This window comes from Aquarana catesbeiana, linkage group LG08, assembly GCF_042186555.1.
Source record: "Aquarana catesbeiana isolate 2022-GZ linkage group LG08, ASM4218655v1, whole genome shotgun sequence".
In the NCBI taxonomy this organism is placed as follows: domain Eukaryota; kingdom Metazoa; phylum Chordata; class Amphibia; order Anura; family Ranidae; genus Aquarana; species Aquarana catesbeiana.
In genome coordinates, this window is record NC_133331.1 from 297768288 (window position 1) to 297787208 (window position 18921).

The following is an 18921-nucleotide window of genomic DNA, read 5'->3' on the forward strand; positions in this document are numbered from 1 at the left end:
TTTTTGTTTATTTAGTAAAAAATAACACCCCCTATGGTGATTAATAACCACGAAAATAAATCTCTATTTGGGGGAACGAAATGATAAAAATGTCCTATGTGTACAGTGTTACATGACCGTGCAATTGTCCTTCAAAGTGTGACAGCTCTAAAAACTGAAAATTGTCCTGGGTAGGAAGGGGGTGAAATTGCCCGGTAGGCAAGGGGTTAATGTTGGTAGCAGTTTTGGAGTATCCCAAACCCCGAGTTCTACAAGCAATTCATTACAAAAGACAAACTCCTAGACTGTTTATTGGAGCCGGAGTGAATGGACAGTTGCTTGGGTGACTGGGGGGCCTCTGTAATGTTTGGGAAAGAACCAGTTATCATCAGTGACTCCTGCGGGGGGAAGCACTACACATCTATAAGGATATACAGTAAATACACAGCACGAGGCCGTGTTCACACTACGAGACGTTTCTCTGGGCTGCAGTTCCTCTGAGCTCCACAAGGTGGTGATCTCACTTCTACCCAGACAGGAAGTCTCTATGGAAGACAGGAAGTGATGTCAGGAACAAACAGGAAGTGATGTTAGATAAAGACAGGAAGTTCCATGAGGTACGAATAACAGAGGAGACATTGCTGGAAGTAGCAGTAGAGGAGGTAATAAGATCTTATTTTCTATTTACACCCAGTAACCCCCCCCGTCATGTCCGTCCTCTTCCTCCATAGTCACTGTGACGTCTTTTATCTCCAGCAGATGATGATACATATGTTATAATTATTATTATACAGGATTTATATAGTGCCAACAGTTTACACATTGCTTTACAATATGAGGGCAGACAGTACCATAGCTCCCCACTGTCCCTGATTTCGAGGGCCTGCCCCTGATTTGGAGCAATGTCCCTCTGTCCCCCTCATTTGTGCCTCATTTTGGTCTGATCTATATAGTTGTATAAAAAATGCACTTTTTATCTATCAATAGGTGTTTCCCAGGGCTAAACCTTTCATCCAATTTCTAAATTGCTGCATTTGTAAATTTTAAAAGCCAATATAAAGGAATAGTTGTGGTAAAGAAAAAGTCCTTGTGGATTTAATTATTAACCTTTTTTTTTTTGGTTAATTCTCGTTGAAAGGGGTGTGGCAGGGGGAGTGTCCTATGCATACATACGTTTGTTAGTAGGTGTCCCTCATTCCCATCTCAAAATGTTGGGAGGTATGCAGTACAATTACAATGTAATACAATATAACGAGCGCCCGAGTACTGTGAGTAGACACGTGCGGTTCGTTTCGTTCTGAATTAATATTCTGACAAATTTTTCATTATTCAGAGATTGGAATATATCCGAATACCCGAATTAGAATATAAACAAATTTTACTGAATGCTACGAATAACTTTGTTTTTGTGTAATGGCATTGGTAGTTGTCATTACACGAGGAGGACTTATACTTTGTGGGAATAACTGAAACTTGGCTTGACAGCTCACATGATTGGCTGGTCAATACACTGGGGTTATTCCTTGTATTGAAAGGACAGGGAATGTAGAAGAGGGGGAGGGGTGTGTCTATATGTCAAAAGTGATGTAAGGGTGCTAGAGAGGAGCGACATTATGTATGGGACCAGGGTGGAGGTGGAATCTGTATGGGTAGAACATCAAAGAGAGGAAGTGAGTGGGAAATGAATAGTGGGGGTATGCTATAGGCCACCCAACGTGAAGGAGGAGGAGGATCTGGAATTACTATCTCAGATAGAAATGGCAGGGAAACAGGGAAATGTAATCATAATGGGGGTCTTCAATTATCCCGATATTGACCGGGCAGAGGGAACAGTTCACTCACTAAAGGCCCGTCATTTCATGAATGTTTTACAGGACAACTTCATGTCCCAAATGGTGGATTCCCCAACTAGAAAGAATGTCCTGCTAGATCTATAAATTACGAACGATCCAAGTCTGATCTCAGATGTGGAGATACGGGACAGCTTGGGATCTATCGATCATAGGATGATTGCGTTTACCATAAATCACAGGAAAAGGAGGCATATGGGTAGTACAAACACACTAATTTTCAAACGAGCCAATTATCCTGAACTACGGTCATTGCGAATTCATTTGGGTACAGTGTTGCATGACCGTGCAATTGTCATTCAAAGTGTGACAGCGTTGGAAGCTGAAAATTGTCCTGAGCAGGAAGTGGGTACAATTGCCCGGTAGGCAAGGGGTTAATGTTGCTAGCCGTTTTTAGTATCCCAAACCCCGAGTTCTACAAGCAATTCATCACAAAAGACAAGGCCTAGACTGTTTATTGGAGCCAGAGTGAATGGACTGTAGCTTGGGTGACTGGGGGGCCTCTGTAATGTTTGGGAAAGAACCAGTTATCATCAGTGGCTCCTGCGGGGGGAGCACTACACATCTATAAGGATATACAGTACATACACACACAGCACAAGGCCGTGTTCACACTACGAGACGTTTCTCTGGGCTGCAGTTCCTCTGAGCTCCACAAGGTGGGGATCTCACTTCTACTGAGACAGAAAGTCTCTATGGAAGACAGGAAGTGATATCAGGACCAAACAGGAAGTAATGTTAGATAAAGACAGGAAGTTCCATGAGGTACGAATAACAGAGGAGACATTGTTGGAAGCTGCAGCAGAAGAGGTAATAAGATCTTATTTTCTATTTACACCCAGTAACCCCCCGTCATGTCCGTCCTCTTCCTCCATAGTCACTGTGATGACTTTTATCTCCAGCAGATGATGATACATATATTATTTTTAATTATTTTTATACAGTATTTATATAGTGCCAACAGTTTGCACAATGCTTTACGACATGAGGGCAGACAGTACAATTACAATACAATATAATGAGTGCCCGTGGGCTGTGAGTGCCCGTGTATTGTGGGTGCACTAGGAGTAGAGAGCTGGGAATTGGGTCGGTTACAAATAGTTGGTCTTACTCAATTTCCCCAATAGAATAGAGGGTAAAATGTCCAATAGGACTGGTGATGCCACTCAGTGCACATCCTGCACCATGTATGGGTTCCTTGATGAGCCAATCGAGGGTGCATGCTGCTGTGGGAGATGTGAGCGAATTGTTTCTCTGGAAGTCCAGATTCTGGATCTGAAGAATCAAGTAGCAACACTGAGAAGCATTAGCAACCTGGAGAGGAACTTGGGCATTACCCAGCAGGTGCTGGCGGGGGGCTGGAGAGGAGATTGAAGCACAGGATCCAGAGATAGGTAGCTGGGTGACAGAAAGGAGGAGGGGTAGAGGGAAGAGTGTTAGGGAGGCCAGTCCTGAGTTGGTACACCCCAACAGATATGCCAAGTTGCATGATGATGGGGATATAAGCTCAGGGGTGGCAGTGCTGGAGCAGGTGCCCTCCCCTAGCTGCCAGGGGAGTGACGGCTCCAGTAAGGAGGGGAGCGGTGATACAGGTAAGGCCAGACAAGTGCTGGTAGTGGGAGACTCAATTATTAGGAGGACAGAGAGGACAATCTGTCAGACCGGGGTTGCTGAAGAAGTGTGGTGATTACTAGGCGCTGGGGTTCGGCACATCACGGATCGGGTGGACAGATTATTGGGGGGACCCAGCGATCATGATACTTGTTGGTACCAATGACCAAGTGACAGGAAGGTGGAGAGTGATAAACGATTTCAGGGGCTTGGGAAATAGATTGAGGAAAAGGGTCCTCCAAGGTAGTTTTCTCTGAAATACTACCTGTACCTCGAGTCCCACCAGAGAGGCAGCAGGAGCTTAGGGAACTGAACAAGTGGCCGAGGAACTGGTGCAGGAAAGAGGGATTTGGGTTCCTGGAGAACTGGGCTGACTCCTCAGTCGGTTACTGTGTACAGTGTAGGGCTGGGGAAAAAATCTATTTGAATCTTGAATCGAGTTGAGAGGTCAAATCGATTCAAATTTTCAATAAATCAATTTTTTAGATTTTTTTTTTTTTTTTTTACCGGACGCCGCGGACTAGGCCGAAGCTGCGACCTCGCCTAAAAATTCCTGCCCGCAGCTCCTCAGGACCGGCGCGGTTTACATCACAAAAAACCCCCCAAAAAAACCTCGATTCGAATCGTGAATCAAGTTTTGTTTTTAAAAATCGCAGATTTGTTTTTTGGGAGAAAATCGCCCAGCTCTAGTACAGTGTTACACGACCGTGCAATTGTCATTCAAAGTGTGACAGCGCTGAAAACTAAAAAATTGTCCTGGGCAGGAAGGGGGTAAAATTGCCCGGTAGGCAAGGGGTTAATGTTGCTAGCAGTTTGCGTATCCCAAACCCCGAGTTCTACAAGCAATTAATTCCAAAACACAAACCCTGAGACTATTCATTGGAGTCGGAGTGAATGGACCTTTGCTTAGGTGACTGGGGGGCCCTCTGTACTGTGTGGGAAAGAACCAGTTAATATCACCGGTCTCTGCGGGGGGAGCACTACACATCTATAAGGATATACAGTACATACACACACAGCACAAGGCCATGTTCACACTACGAGATGTTTGTAGTTGTAAGGATATGATTTAAGAGCTCCAATCGAGCCCAAGGTTATCTGCTGCTGTCTCTAATTGGAAAGTGTGGCTATGCATGCATATAAAAGTAAACACTCTGAGACACGCTCAGCTCAGTTACTTTTTACACTTCTAATTTATTCAAGGCGGTGCTAATGTTTTATACACAAAAATACGTCATTGCTATGTTAGTCTAATAGGTACATCTCATTGGTTAAGATAGAAAAGAAGATGGAGAACCCCTATGACATCTAAGTATACATGAGGGTCAAAGCTTCCGGAGAGAGCTGCTCGCTTCCTCCTCTGACTGTGTGCTGGGTCAGTGTATGTATCAGGGGTATCTTCGGTTAGGATATGGGGCTTTCTATTTTCATCTTTCTTGTCTAATACACTCTGTGGTCGCCCAGTCTGGCCCTGTGTTCCAACCCACTGGCCCCCACAGAAACCACAACTCTGTCCCCAGTAACTGTCTGTGTGGCATACATATATATCCTTACCGTCAGGGATATCACTACCAATGGCATCACCATGAAGGGTCAAACGGACAAGGTACTATGTCACAGTAATCTAAGGTAAAGGTGGTCACATGTGTACCTGAAGAGTTACACCAAAACGTAATTGTTATCATTTTTGTGATGGCCACCTCCTGGGCCCCTCCCCCCTAGATCAAACAGAAAAAGGATATGCAGCACCCGAAAACACGCTCTCCTGCAGTGATAAGCGTGCATTCAGGTGTTCTTCCTGGCCAACTTGACTGAGGTGGCTGTGGTCAGCAAAATTTGAAATGGACCATCATATCTTGGCTCAAGGATCTCCAGACAGTAGTTGGTGTGTTCCTGTATCTAATTCAGGATCTGGAATGGAAGAAAACACCTGGACATGCATTCAGGTTAATTCTCGTGATAATGTGGTTACATAATTAGTCAACACATCAGACTGCAACTGTAACTGTTGTGGAAAGTAACAACCTAGTCTGGGAGCTGAACCAAACAAAATTTCATAAGGGGATAGGGCATGTTTCCCCCGGGGGTGTGTCTGACACTGAACAGGGCAATAGGCAAACTGTCTGGCCAACTCATGTTAGTCTCTTGGGCCATCTTTAACATCCTGCTTTTTTTTTTTAGTGTCCCATTCACTTGTTGATAAGAGAGTTCGTAAAAGTCTGTCAAGTGGGCAGCTCCATGTGCCCATTGCACCACGGCTGGGTACATACTCCTGGGTAGACAAGGCTTCTTGTTGCACTCGAATAGTCCATTGCTGAGAGTTGCTCCTCTCCGTTTCCAGCTTTCCTTCTTATCCGGACTTTAGGGTGACCACATTTCCAAACTGCCATTCAGGGACACACCCCCCCGCCCAAAAAAGATGTTTTTTGATACTTTTTTTTGCCAATTTTTGGGGAAAAAAAGCAAACAGTAGTAACCAGTTTAGACAGGTGGTATGCAATGTGCGGGGGACAGCAGCAGAACGGAGGGGGAGTGTGGGGGACAGCAGCAGATCTGAGGGGGAGTGTGAGGGACAGCAGCAGAACGGAGGGGGAGTGTGGGGGACAGCAGCAGATCTGAGGGGGAGTGTGGGGGACAGCAGCAGAACGGAGGGGGAGTGTGGGGGACAGCAGCAGATCTGAGGGGGATTGGGGGGGACAGCAGCAGAACAGAGGAGGAGTGTGGGGGACAGCAGCAGAACGGAGGGGGAGTGTGGGGGACAGCAGCAGATCTGAGGGGGAGTGTGGGGGACAGCAGCAGATCTGAGGGGGAGTGTGGGGGACAGCAGCAGATCTGAGGGGGAGTGTGGGGGACAGCAGCAGATCTGAGGGGGATTGGGGGGGACAGCAGCAGAATGGAGGGGGGTGGGGGACAGCAGCAGAACTGAGGGGGAGTGTGGGGGACAGCAGCAGAACAGAGGGGGAGTGGGGGGGACAGCAGCAGATCGGAGGGGGAGTGTGGGGGACAGCAGCAGATCTGAGGGGGGTGGGGGGGGACAGCAGCAGATCTGAGGGGGAGTGTGGGGGACAGCAGCGGAACGGAGGGGGAGTGTGGGGGACAGCAGCAGAACGGAGGAGGAGTGTGGGGGACAGCAGCAGAACGGAGGGGGAGTGTGGGGGACAGCAGCAGATCTGAGGGGGGTGGGGGACAGCAGCAGATCTGAGGGGGATTGGGGGGGGACAGCAGCAGATCTGAGGGGGGTGGGGGGACAGCAGCAGAATGGAGGGGGGTGGGGGACAGCAGCAGATCTGAGGGGGAGTGTGGGGGCCAGCAGCAGATCTGAGGTGGGTGGAGGGACAGCAGCAGAATGGAGGGGGGTGGGGGACAGTAGCAGAACGGAGGGGGAGTGTGGGGGACAGCAGAAGAATGGAGGGGGGTGGGGGACAGCAGCAGAACGGAGGGGGAGTGTGGGGGACAGCAGCAGAACGGAGGGGGAGTGTGGGGGACAGCAGCAGAATGGAGGGGGGTGGGGGACAGCAGCAGAATGGAGGGGGGTGGGGGACAGCAGCAGAACGGAGGGGGGAGTGTGGGGGACAGCAGCAGAATGGAGGGGGGTGGGGGACAGCAGCAGAAAGGAGGGGGGGTGTGGGGGACATAAGCAGAATGGAGGGGGAGTGTGGGGGACAGCAGCAGAATGGAGGGGGGTGGGGGACAGCAGCAGAACGGAGGGGGATTGGGGGGACAGCAGCAGATCTGAGGGGGGTGGGGGACAGCAGCAGAACGGAGGGGGAGTGTGGGGGACAGCAGCAGAATGGAGGGGGGTGGGGGACAGCAGCAGAACGGAGGGGGAGTGTGGGGGACAGCAGCTGATCTGAGGGGGGTGGGGGGACAGCAGCAGAATGGAGGGAGGTGGGGGACAGCAGCAGATCTGAGGGGGAGTGTGGGGGGCAGCAGCAGAATGGAGGGGGTGGGTGACAGTAGCAGAACGGAGGGGGAGTGTGTAGCAGAACGGGGGGGGAGTGTGGGGGACAGCAGCAGAACGGAGGGGGAGACAGAGGAAGAACGGAGGGGGACACAGAGGAAGAACGGAGGGGGACACGAAGGAAGAATGGAGGGGGACAGCAGCAGAATGGAGGGGGGACACGGAGGAAGAACGGAGGGGGACACGGAGGAAGAACGGAGGGGGACACGGAGGAAGAATGGAGGGGGACACAGAGGAAGAACGGAGGGAGACAGCAGCAGAACGGAGGGGGACACGGAGGAAGAACGGAGGGGGACACGGAGGAAGAACGGAGGGGGACACGGAGGAAGAACGGAGGGGGACACGGAGGAAGAACGGAGGGGGACACGGAGGAAGAACGGAGGGGGACACAGAAGGAGAATGGAGGGGGACACAGAGGAAGAACGGAGGGGGACACAGAGGAGGGACACAGAGGAAGAACGGAGGGGGACACAGAGGAAGAATGGAGGGGGACACGGAGGAAGAATGGAGGGGGACACGGAGGAAGATTGGAGGGGGACACGGAGGAAGAACGGAGGGGGACACGGAGGAAGAACGGAGGGGGACACGGAGGAAGAACGGAGGGGGACACAGAGGAAGAATGGAGGGGGACAGCAGCAGAATGGAAGGGGACACGGAGGAAGAACAGAGGTGGACACAGAGGAAGAACGGAGGGGGACAGCAGCAGAACGGAGGGGGACATGGAGGAAAGATGGAGGGGGAGAGCAGCAGAACTGAGGGGGAGTGTGGGAGACAGCAGCAGATCTGAGGGGGGTGGGGGACAGCAGCAGAACTGAGAGGGAGTGTGGGAGACAGCAGCAGATCTGAGGGGGGTGGGGGACAGCAGCAGAACTGAGAGGGAGTGTGGCTGTGTGGGGTGGGGGACAGCAGCAGAACTGAGGGGAGTGGGGGACAGCAGCAGAACTGAGAGGGAGTGTGGCTGTGTGGGGTGGGGGACAGCAGCAGATTTGAGGGGGGGGTGGGGGACAGCAGCAGAACTGAGAGGGAGTGTGGCTGTGTGGGGTGGGGGACAGCAGCAGAACTGAGGGGGGTGGGGGACAGCAGCAGAACTGAGAGGGAGTGTGGCTGTGTGGGGTGGGGGACAGCAGCAGATCTGAGGGGGGTGGGGGACAGCAGCAGAACTGAGAGGGAGTGTGGCTGTGTGGGGTGAGGGACAGCAGCAGAACTGAGGGGGGTGGGGGTCTGGGGACAGCAGCAGAACTGAGGGGGGTGGGGGTCTGGGGGGACAGCAACAGATTTGAGAAGGAGTGTGTGCATTGCTCACTAGGTAGTGTGGAAGTTACACTAACCTGAAGTACTCTGGCGGGTGGACCTCGTGAGCGGGAGGGAGCCGGAGGGAGGACTCGGACGAGGCGGCTCAGTCAGGAGGACGACTCACAGTCTCAGGACGGGCAGCTCGGAGGGTTGCGCTTGCTGGCTGGCAGTGGCAATGTGCGGCTTCTGGAGTGGAGTAGCTGTAGTTGGCTCGGCGGCTCCGGGACTGGTCACTGGCAGGCACCGTCCACCACTGACTGGGGCTGGACGCACAGGGCAGGCTAGTAAGTAGACTCACTGACACTGGCAGGCTGGCGGCTGTTCTCTCTCTGAGGCACGCTGCTCAACCGTAGCGTGTAGAGTGAGTCTAGAGTGTGCCGCCGTGCCGTGCGGGTGCCTAGTGCCCACTGCACTGAATCCCACGTGACTGACGGTGCCTGCTGACGTCACTGGTTGCTAGACGTGGGGCGGGCGGCCCTAGCCTAGCAACCAGTTAAGGCACTTAAGCTGCGCATCTGTTACTTGTGTATACTGTGATAAGGGTGGCAGTCAGACTCGGAGACAGAGTCGGACTGATGCCAGTCGCCGGCGGTGTGTTTTTTTTTTCATTCCGGGACACTGTATTGTCCCGGAATGAAGGCACCCGGGACACGGGACAAATATCTAAAATAAGGGACAATCCCGGGCAATCCGGGACACGTGGCCACCCTACCGGACTTGCTGTTTCCTGTAGTTCTTTTAGATAAACTCTGTCCACTGGGAGAGTCTGTAAGGTAAGCACAGGGTGGTCTTCTTCTACCACCCTGCTGTCTACTTCCCGTGGACCACCAGCTGTCTGTTTGGCAGCTGAATTGGCTAGATGATTTAGCTGAAAGCATATCTTGAGTCCATATGAATGTTGGCTCTTTTTCCCTCTGCCCATTTACATGCTGTAGTAAGTGCTTACAGCTCTGCCTCCTGTGCAAACATCACCGGTGGTAAGGCTTCAGCTTGTAGAACAGTGTTTTCAGTGGTGACCGCGTGTCCTGTGCAGTATTTGCCACGTTCTTCAGCAAACATAAATTGTTAGGTCTGAATTCTGAATCCTGCAGGGGTATTTCACTCACAGGGGGAAGATGCGTGGTTTCCAACCGTATTAGTTTGATGCAGTCATGGGGTGACAAGTCAAGACTCTACTCCTCCTCCTCCTTTCCCCCCTCGAGAAGTGGAAGAAGGGTGGTAGGGTTCAGTGTTTGACAACTTAATAGAGTAATGCTGTCCAGTAGGAGGGAACACAGGAGTCTCAAGTGTCTGGTAGTGGACAAGTGTTTCAGCTGGATCTTGGTTGAATATGGCAACAACGTCATGGGGAGCAAGCAGAACGAGGCAGTGTCCGAGGACCAAGTTCAAAGTTTTGTCAAGCAAGGCTTGTGTAGCAAAGCCAGCTTGCAGACACAATAGGCCTCCTCTTGCTACCGCATCCAGCCGACAGGAATAATATCCTATGGGGCGTAGGCTGATGCCGTGTGATTGGGTGAGTACACCTGCAGCATGTCCCAGACATTTGGATACAAAGAGCTTGAGCATTTTGTCATAGTCTGGGAGCCCTAGCGCCCTAGATGGCACACTTGAGGGCCTCAAACTTAGATATTTCTTCAGGAGACATCTGGAAGGGTCTGATTGCAGAGCATCAGTAGGAAGGCTTCTGGAATCCATGCTCCGCACTAGGAAATTAGTCCAAGGAAGGCATGAAGGGATTTCTGGCCTTGTTGCAGTGGGATATCAGAGATTACTTGCACCCTGTCTTCAGTGGGGTGTCTTGTCCCATGGGACAAACAGTGTCCAAGGAAAATGACAGGTGTTGAGCACCACTGCAATTTGGGCTTTGAGGCTTTGCACCCCTGGTTGGCAAGATAGCACAACAGGCTTTCTGAGGTGACTTCAACAGGGGGTAAGTCAGCTGCACAAAGGAGAAGTTCATCAACATGTTGGAAGAGAATCACTTCCGGGTGTTCCTCTTGTCATGTGTCAAGGATGGTAGCCATAGCTTTTGCAAACTGGCTTGGAAAGTTCTGTGATCCGTTCCGGCACAACTGTTTAGGTATGTTGCCATTTCTTTCCGTGGATGAATGCAAAAAGGTACCAGCAGGAGGGGTGAGGGTGGACACTGAAGAAAGCGTTTGTAAGGTCCACCCCTGTGAGGTACTTTGCAGTCAAAGGCATTCACCGCAGGTTCCTGGTTCTCCTTTAGGTTCTCCTTTAGAGGTTCTCTTCTTGGGGTTATTGTGGTTTCAGGGGCAATGATGCGTCCTCTTTTAGCTTGACTGAAACTGGTGGCACCTTTGTCTTCCGGTCCTGTGGACCATAGGCACGCAGGGATTCTGTCAAGTACTTCCTGCAGTATTGAACTTGAAGTTTTTGCTTCATGAAGTGTCATCAGGAGAGGCAAAAAACACAAAGCAGATGAGTCTTCTAAAGATAGGGGAGTATGTAACTTCATCCCCCCTTCAGGCGTGTCCTGATTGAGGCCTGTAGTCTGGACAACACATCAGCTCCTAGTAGATTCAAGGGACATGTAGAGGACACCACAAATCTGGCAAGCAAATCAGGAAATGTCCCCCTTGGGGTGGCTCAACAAATGGACTGGAGCGGGGCACCCCATCCACTCCCACGCAGGAAACGTGTGTGTCTCTTTTCATAGTGGGAGAAACTCAGATCATCAAAGGCCTGTACGAGTCTAGCATGATACTTCTTCAGACTCCCCTTTATCTTGGGTAATATCTTGGATTGTGGTGGTCTGATCCATCAACTTCTCCTTTCTCCTTTGGGGAATCTCCGTTGTGCACAGAACTCCACGCCTGAGGTGTAGGAAGTGGCACTTGTCAGGCAGGCATCATTGAAGGCCGTCTGCATGACTGGCCAAAAGACATGTCCTGCTTTGATTTGGCATAGGCTGATCAAGTCTCTCCAGGCAGCTGAGTAAGTTTCTTGTATCTGCACTATCCTGTGGTAGAAGGGAATTGGCTGCTTCTCTGGGTCAGGCAGACTTGTCACTAAGGCCTCTGCTTGTGGTGGAGTAAAAGCGACATACATCACTGGTGCCCCTTCTGGTAACCGAGACTGTTGTTGGGGCGGGGGCTGGCAAGAGGCACTACTCCTTACGGTTGCCAGCATCTGTTTGAGATCCTCTCGAAACTGTGAGTCCGGAGCCGGATTGGGGGTTAAATCAGCGGGTGGCCTTGCTGCCTGCTGTTGGGCTTCCCAATCAGATGCTTCTTCATCATTAACATATCCGGCCTGGGAATGTGATGCTCCCGTATTGGGGAAGACAGGTGTGTGGTATGAACCATCCTGGTTTAAAACAGGGAGGGCTGGGTACAGGCTGTGTTTAAGCTTACTGGGTGTACCAAGATGGCCGCTGGCAGGAAGTGCACTGGGCTGGGTAGAAAGTGAAGGCATGGGTGCACTAAGATGGCCGCCGGGCTGAGTTGTCACAGTGGGTTGTGCTTGGGTGGTGAGAAAGGAGTGGTTGTTAGACGGAGGGCAGTGCTGTCCCTCCCCTCCTTTTGTTTCAAGTTCCAACATAGCGTGGTAATTTCACATACTGTATCATCAACTCTGTGACACACATACATAATACAATCGCCATCTTTCTTAACTTCCTTTATCCAATTTTCTTCATCACACAGGATTTTTCTCCCTGTTTCTTTAGCAACAGAACTTTCACCACTTCGTTCAACTTTGTTAACTATTTCAACATCTTCTTCTCTCCTCTTCACAATATCACATTCTTTTCTCTCTCTGTTTCTCGGCTAACGGCTTGAGAGGAGAATACGTACAACTAAGGGGTTAATATTCTTCTCACTGCTCCTTATCAACAAATTCCTTGGGTGGGGGCACATAAAGCTGCGCTCCTAGCTGCTACTGTCTGCTATAACCCTGTAATGTACGGTTAATCTCAGAACAAGAACAAACACGTCAGGGGTAGTGGGGAGCAACGGCCCGCGACAAAAACAGATCCCCCGGGCAGCCCCCCCTCCGACCTTAACCAGTCCCCAACCCCTCTCGTGTATAGCAAACAGTAAACCACAAATACACTCACGACAGGACATTACACCTGCCACTCTTCGAACTGCAAAATTTCAGCAGGCTAAGATAACCCTCAAAGGTCCGACGAACCTTGAGTAGCCCGTTTATAGCCATCTATTACACCTCTACCCCAAGAGGCCGACAGCTCGTCTTGGGGTAAGACATCTGTAACACTTTCAGACTGCGGGGGGCTCCAGCAGCTGAGATTTCCCTCAAAGGTCCGACAAACCTTGAGTAACCCGTCTATAAACGTCTGCTACAAGGAAAAACCTCATCCCAGAGGCCGACAGCTCGTCTGGGGATGAGAACACGCATACACTCATGTAGCACTTTTAGACTGCTGAGTTTCGTAGCCCAAAGAATGGCAGACAGCGAACAAATACAGACAGCAGAAACCCATCGGCAGGTTCGTTAAAACAACCTCAGGCGAGGAAATACCTGCCTCTAAAACAGTCTCAGCATACCGACAGAATCCAGCGGTCAACCGAAAGATAAGAAAGTCGTACAGTGGTAAGAATATAAATCAACTTACCGTACTGTTAGGGCTGCGCAAACCCCCCTCTTATTTTTATCAGTTAACGCTCGAAACCTTGTCGCGGTATGGCTTCGACTGTAGCCTGAAGCTCCCGGGTTTCGGCACCAGTTGTTAAGGAAATGATTAAGACCTCCAATCGAGCCCAAGGTTATCTGCTGCTGTCTCTAATTGGAAAGTGTGGCTATGCATGCATATAAAAGTAAACTCTCTGAGACACGCTCAGCACCGTTACTTTTTACACTTCTAATTTATTCAAGGCGGTGCTAATGTTTTATACACAAAAATACGTCATTGCTATGTTAGTCTAATAGGTACATCTCATTGGTTAGGATAGAAAAAAAGATGGAGAATCTTCATAACGAGGTTTGGCTGTCCTTGGTTTTATCTTCAGTTCCGCGTTCTTCTGATGTGTGGGATGTAGAGGGTACCCGCCATCTTGAGAAAATATAGGAATAGAGCAAATCTGTATACTTATATAATGAGTAAGGAGAAAAATATGTATGCACATAAGAAAATAGACATTTTCAGATTATTATTATTATTATTATTATCTACATCACATTCCTTCACAGTAGCGCATACTCCCGTAGGAGTGGCTGATTAAATGTTATATCTGTAATTCACGTCTACCACCGACTCTCGCAGCCCATAGATTTACAAGCCACAGTCCTTAGTGCTTTTTTCACTTGCTTTATTCAACAACACAAACTGGGATAGGAGAAGGACTTCCTCTGAGATGCTCTTTTGTTACATTATCATCTTTTAAGTGAATCTTGCAGGAATACTATCAATACTGATCAATTGCGGATTGTTAAGAAATCATCCTCAAATGATCTCTTAAATCAGGGAAGATGGAAGTAGATTTTTATAGAGAAAAGTTGATAAAGAGTCACTCTGAATAACTTCCTCATCTATATGACTTTCGAAGAACTGTCCATATCTCTATATATATGCTTGCAGCTTCACTGCTACCTGTTTGCCACTACTTCCCATCTGCATGGTACTTCCAAGTTGAGCTAAAGAAGAGTCACTCTGAATAACTTTTCCCGCTTGACTGATTGGAATCCCCGGGGTATTGCTGAACCCAAAGTCATAGGCCATCACTGCCCATCTCACTGACTTGTGCACTAACAACCCTCAGTCTCTGGTAGTACCCTTTCCTTGGGCTTTCACTCACGTGATCAACAGTCCATGTGCCACTCCTAAACGATCGATCGCCCAGTTTCCTTCCGCTTTGTTGCTACTTCTCCTGCAATGATTCTTAGCTCCTTTTCTTCTTTGTGGCCCGCTCCCCTCCCCGCAGGGGCGGCCAACGACACCAGCGATCACATGCTGTGGCGTGTCGTCTGTTCCTTCATGGAGGACCAGTTCTCCATTCCCCCTCTACTGTAAGGGAAAAGCTCCATTGGTTCCCCAGAGGGGAAAACCTCCCTCCCCCTCCGAACCAGGCTGGCCTCCCCCGCTCCTCAGAGCAGGACTACAAACGAACCTCCCTGGACACCACGTGACCCCCTTTTATACGAGAGTCCCGGGTGTTCCCAAGCAGATTAATGATTGGCCGAGACTAGCATACAAACTACCTGCCATTCAAAATAGAAATTGACAACAGACAGGCCTGCTGCAATAGCACAAGCCTGTCTAAATTACCCTGGCATGAAAACTACCAAGAAAGGTCACCTATCAAAAGTAGGTGCCCGCTACACGTTTCTCTGATCTGCAGTTCCTCTGAGCTCCTCAAGATGGTGAGCTCTCTTCTTACCACACAGGAAGTCTCTATGGAAGACAGGAAGTGATGTCAGGTACAGACAGGATGTTCCGGGTGAGAGGTGAGTTGGGAGGAAGTAGAGAGAAGACATTGTTGGAAGTGGCAGTAGAGGAGGTAATAAGATCTTATTTTCTATTTACACCCAGTAACCAACCCCGTCATGTCCGTCCTCTTCCTCCATAGTCACTGTGATGTCTTTTATCTCCAGCAGATGATGATACACACATATATATATATATATATATATATATATATATATATATATATATATATATATATATATATATATATATATATATATATATATATATATATATATAGTGTAGAAACCTAGATTACCTCTTCAGGATCAAAACATTCCCCAATTACAGGGCTGAAACATTTCCTTCATTTAGGAGATGTGTCACCTTTTCCACCAATGACCTTCTCACCTCATCCGTCTATTGTAGAATTTCTACATCTATACTAACAATGTCACGCTTACTCCTAACACAGGTGGTTACACACTATAGCTGGCTTCTGTGTTCTTCACCTATAGAAGCGCCCTTTCCATAAGGCAAGCAAGCCTACCAGTACACAGTTTCCCCCCAGGACTTATACAGAATGCTATAGTGCCTAGCCACCACACCAGGGCAGGAACAAACTGAGCACAGCAACCAGGTACTTGCGGTTGGCAGACAGGCAGAGTGGTTCAACGACAGTCCAGGTACAAGGCAGGCAAAGTTCAGAATGGTCAGGGTCAAATCCGTAGTCAGAAGGCAAACAGAGTTCAGAGAGTAGTCCATATCCAATCCGAGGTCATCAACGAGGAACTTAAACAGCAGAGAAGGGCAGACAAACAGAGTTTGGAGCAGGTGTTACAAACGCAATATCACAAGGATGAGACTGCAGGCTTGGCTGGCTTAACCGCTTACAGACCCGAATATTTTCCTGCTTAATGACCAGTCCATTTTTTTGAGATACAGCACTGCGTCGCTTTAACTGCGCGGTCGTGCGACGTTGTACCCAAACAAAATTGACGTCCTTTTTTCCCCACAAATAGAGCTTTCTTTTGGTGGTATTTGATCACCTCTACGGTTTTTATTATTTCTGATATAAACAAAACAAGAGAGACAATTTCAAAAAAAGAATTTCTTCATCAGTTTAGACCGATATGTATTCTTCTACATACGGTTTGGTCTCCACCCAGAGACTGACCACATCGATCACCTTGCAGGTGGACAGACAGAAAGATTGCATCACAGCCAAAACCAGGATGCTGGAATGAGGAGCAGGAGTGAAACGCACTCCTGACAAACAGATTATAGTACTTTTATTAGTGGCGGGGGATGGGCCGTTTATTTAGGGAGGATTCAAAGATGTATGTCTTTATTTTATAAGATTCAAAGAAGAAGAAAGAGGGAAAAATGTAATTTGTAGTAGATATCCGGAAATTTTTTCCTATAATGATCCCAGTCTCAGATATTAATCCTAAAATGTGATCAGTAAAGTCTACGGAGATCACAGGAATATGATGTGTCCTGGAAAAGCCCAAAGAAAAAGTTCATGTTTCAGTTTAGGAGAGGAGGGACGCACCCGGGAGAAATTATTCTGTGTACAGAAACCTCACAGAGCGTTCTCCCCAGCTACCCCCCAATGTCCCTCCAATCAGAATCAGAGAATCCTATGACATCACACTGCCCTCACAGCGCCTCCTCTTAAAATCTCTATCCGACTCTTTTCTGATGCTCTTAGGATGTGGGCCGACCCCTGGCCTCCTCACTTTCAAAGTAGGCCTGTTGGACCTGCATTGTATATAATATCAGAAACCTCAGCATGAAGTGGGGTTTAAATAAAAAGAGACCTGACCAGTGAGGTGAGGAGGATTCTGGGAATGTCATTTGATTTTACTATTTGTGTTCAAATCTAGAGTTTTCTTCCTGTGAAGTCTGGAGATCATCTGACCATCACATTGCCTCCACCTCCCTCCCTGATAGAATAGAGAGATAAAAAGAAGATTCTAAAAGTCACCAGAGAGATCATCGAGCTGCTGAAGGACATCATGATGGACAATCAGCCACCCCTCACATCACCGGGTAAGAGGAGACTTTATTGTAAAGGAGAGAGCAGTACGGAGGGTCCACCTAGATCCCCCATCATCTGATAAACACATAGAAACAATGTATTCAGTCAGTGTGTGTGTTTCCTACAGATGGATCCAGTAATGGGAACCCACCAGAGAGATGTCCCCGTCCTCTGTATTCCCGGGATTCTACACAGCAAGGTCACAGCTATGCAAAACATGATCAGGTAGATGATTAAATAATACTTTTACTTGTGATTTATACAGAAGCATGTTTGTCATAATTAATGTTTTATTATATATTCAGAGTGTGGTTAAAGAAGAGTACAAAGAGGAGGATGTTGTGATGGAGGAGTTTTCAGAAGGACACAAGGATGTCAAAATGGAGCCACCTAATACCAGGAACCCACCAGAGAGATGCCCCCATCCTCTGTATTCCCGGGATTACACACAGGAAGATCACACCATCTCTCACCATCATCAGGTAGATGATTGACAATTATTGGTAGTTATGATTTATACAGAAGCATGTTTGTTACAATGAATGTTTTATTATATATTCAGAGTGGAAACCTCGGGAATGATAATATTGATGTTAAAGAGGAGGATGAGGAGTATGGAGTGATGAGGGACTTTTCAGAAGGACACAAGGATATGATGGGGACACCTAATACCAGGAACCCACCAGAGAGATGTCCTCTGTATTCCCGGGATTCTACACAGGATGATCACAGCTACGCAAAACATGATCGGGTAGATGATTAAATAATACTTGTACTTGTGATTTATACACAAGCATGTTTGTCACAATGAATGTTTTATATATTCAGATTGTGGTTAAAGAAGAGTACAAAGAGGAGGATGAGGAGTATGGAGTGATGGAGGAGTTTTCGGAAGGACACAAGGATATGATGGAGCCACCTAATACCAGGAACCCACCAGAGAGATGTCCCCGTCCTCTGTATTCCCGGGATTCCACACAGGGAGATCACACCATTCCTCACTGTTACAAGGTTGGTGGATCGGAGTATCTAGAACATGGACTTGTGGAGAGGATGTGTTTTTTTTTCTATATGATGTCACAATATTTCTCTATCATTTTCTTGCTTTAGAGTGGAGATCCAATCGATATAGAATTTGAGGTTAAATCAGAAGAAGAAGAGACGTTTGTGAAGGATGATCAGCAGTCTATGGAGGAGGATGGAATAACGGGGACATTTATAGAGGAGGACACTCTTACAGAGATCAGTACAGGTGGGTCATTAACACTAAATGGGGTATATACCTTGGGTCTTCTGCCCCATGCCCGGGTCTAGTAAGATCTCTGACCCTGGGCTTACTTGCTCTGTTGTTTGCTGGCTGTGCCAGGTGGAGGGATATGTCTGTATAGTCTCAGACCCAAGTCACTGAGTGAAGTCTTAGGAGATGGAAGACAGCGGTGTGAGACCTCTGCAACTTGTCTCCAGTACATATTTAATCCACCGCTGAATACCAATATTATGAGTCCTGACACTAACAATGTAAACTCTATGTTGTACATTACATAGTCCTGACTTCTGCTCTCTCCCCTCCACCCACTGCTATATATACACATAATATGTATTCTCTTTTGTTACACCCATTTCCTACCAGCTGGACATTTTATATCTGATGATTTGATTGGAGCACAGACTTTTACATGTTGATAATAATGTGATAACATCCTCCAACTTTGGACCATTAAACAGAAAGTGATCATGAGGGAGCAGTCAATAACCCAATGATGGTGGTCTTCAGGATCATTCCAGTCTTCATCTT

At 48.4% G+C, this 18921-nt stretch overlaps 1 protein-coding gene across 2 annotated transcripts; it reads left to right on the forward strand.

Annotated features, from left to right (window-relative positions):
* The first annotated feature begins 550 nt into the window (after positions 1-550).
* On the forward strand, positions 551-18786 carry LOC141104896 (uncharacterized). Of its 2 annotated transcripts, none has more exons than XM_073594694.1 (7): positions 551-641; positions 16972-17137; positions 17254-17351; positions 17432-17608; positions 17689-17877; positions 17955-18137; positions 18237-18786. In XM_073594694.1, exons 2-7 carry the CDS (start codon positions 17104-17106, stop codon positions 18438-18440), a joined length of 885 nt encoding a protein of 294 aa, XP_073450795.1. In that variant the 5' UTR covers positions 551-641; positions 16972-17103; the 3' UTR covers positions 18441-18786. The 2 variants fall into 2 exon arrangements, with proteins under 2 accessions (XP_073450795.1, XP_073450794.1); XM_073594693.1 differs by lacking the exon at positions 551-641 and adding an exon at positions 2565-2639.
* The last annotated feature ends 135 nt before the right edge of the window (positions 18787-18921 follow it).

What these genes read in the sequence shown, in the direction of transcription:
- LOC141104896 (XM_073594694.1), top strand. Translation starts at nt 17,104, where the DNA reads ATGATGGACAATCAGCCACCCCTCACATCACCGG. An exon ending in GCTACGCAAAACATGATCGG is followed by an intron (nt 17,878 to 17,954) that starts GTAGATGATTAA and finishes TTATATATTCAG; the next exon opens with ATTGTGGTTAAAGAAGAGTA. An exon ending in CCATTCCTCACTGTTACAAG is followed by an intron (nt 18,138 to 18,236) that starts GTTGGTGGATCG and finishes TTCTTGCTTTAG; the next exon opens with AGTGGAGATCCAATCGATAT.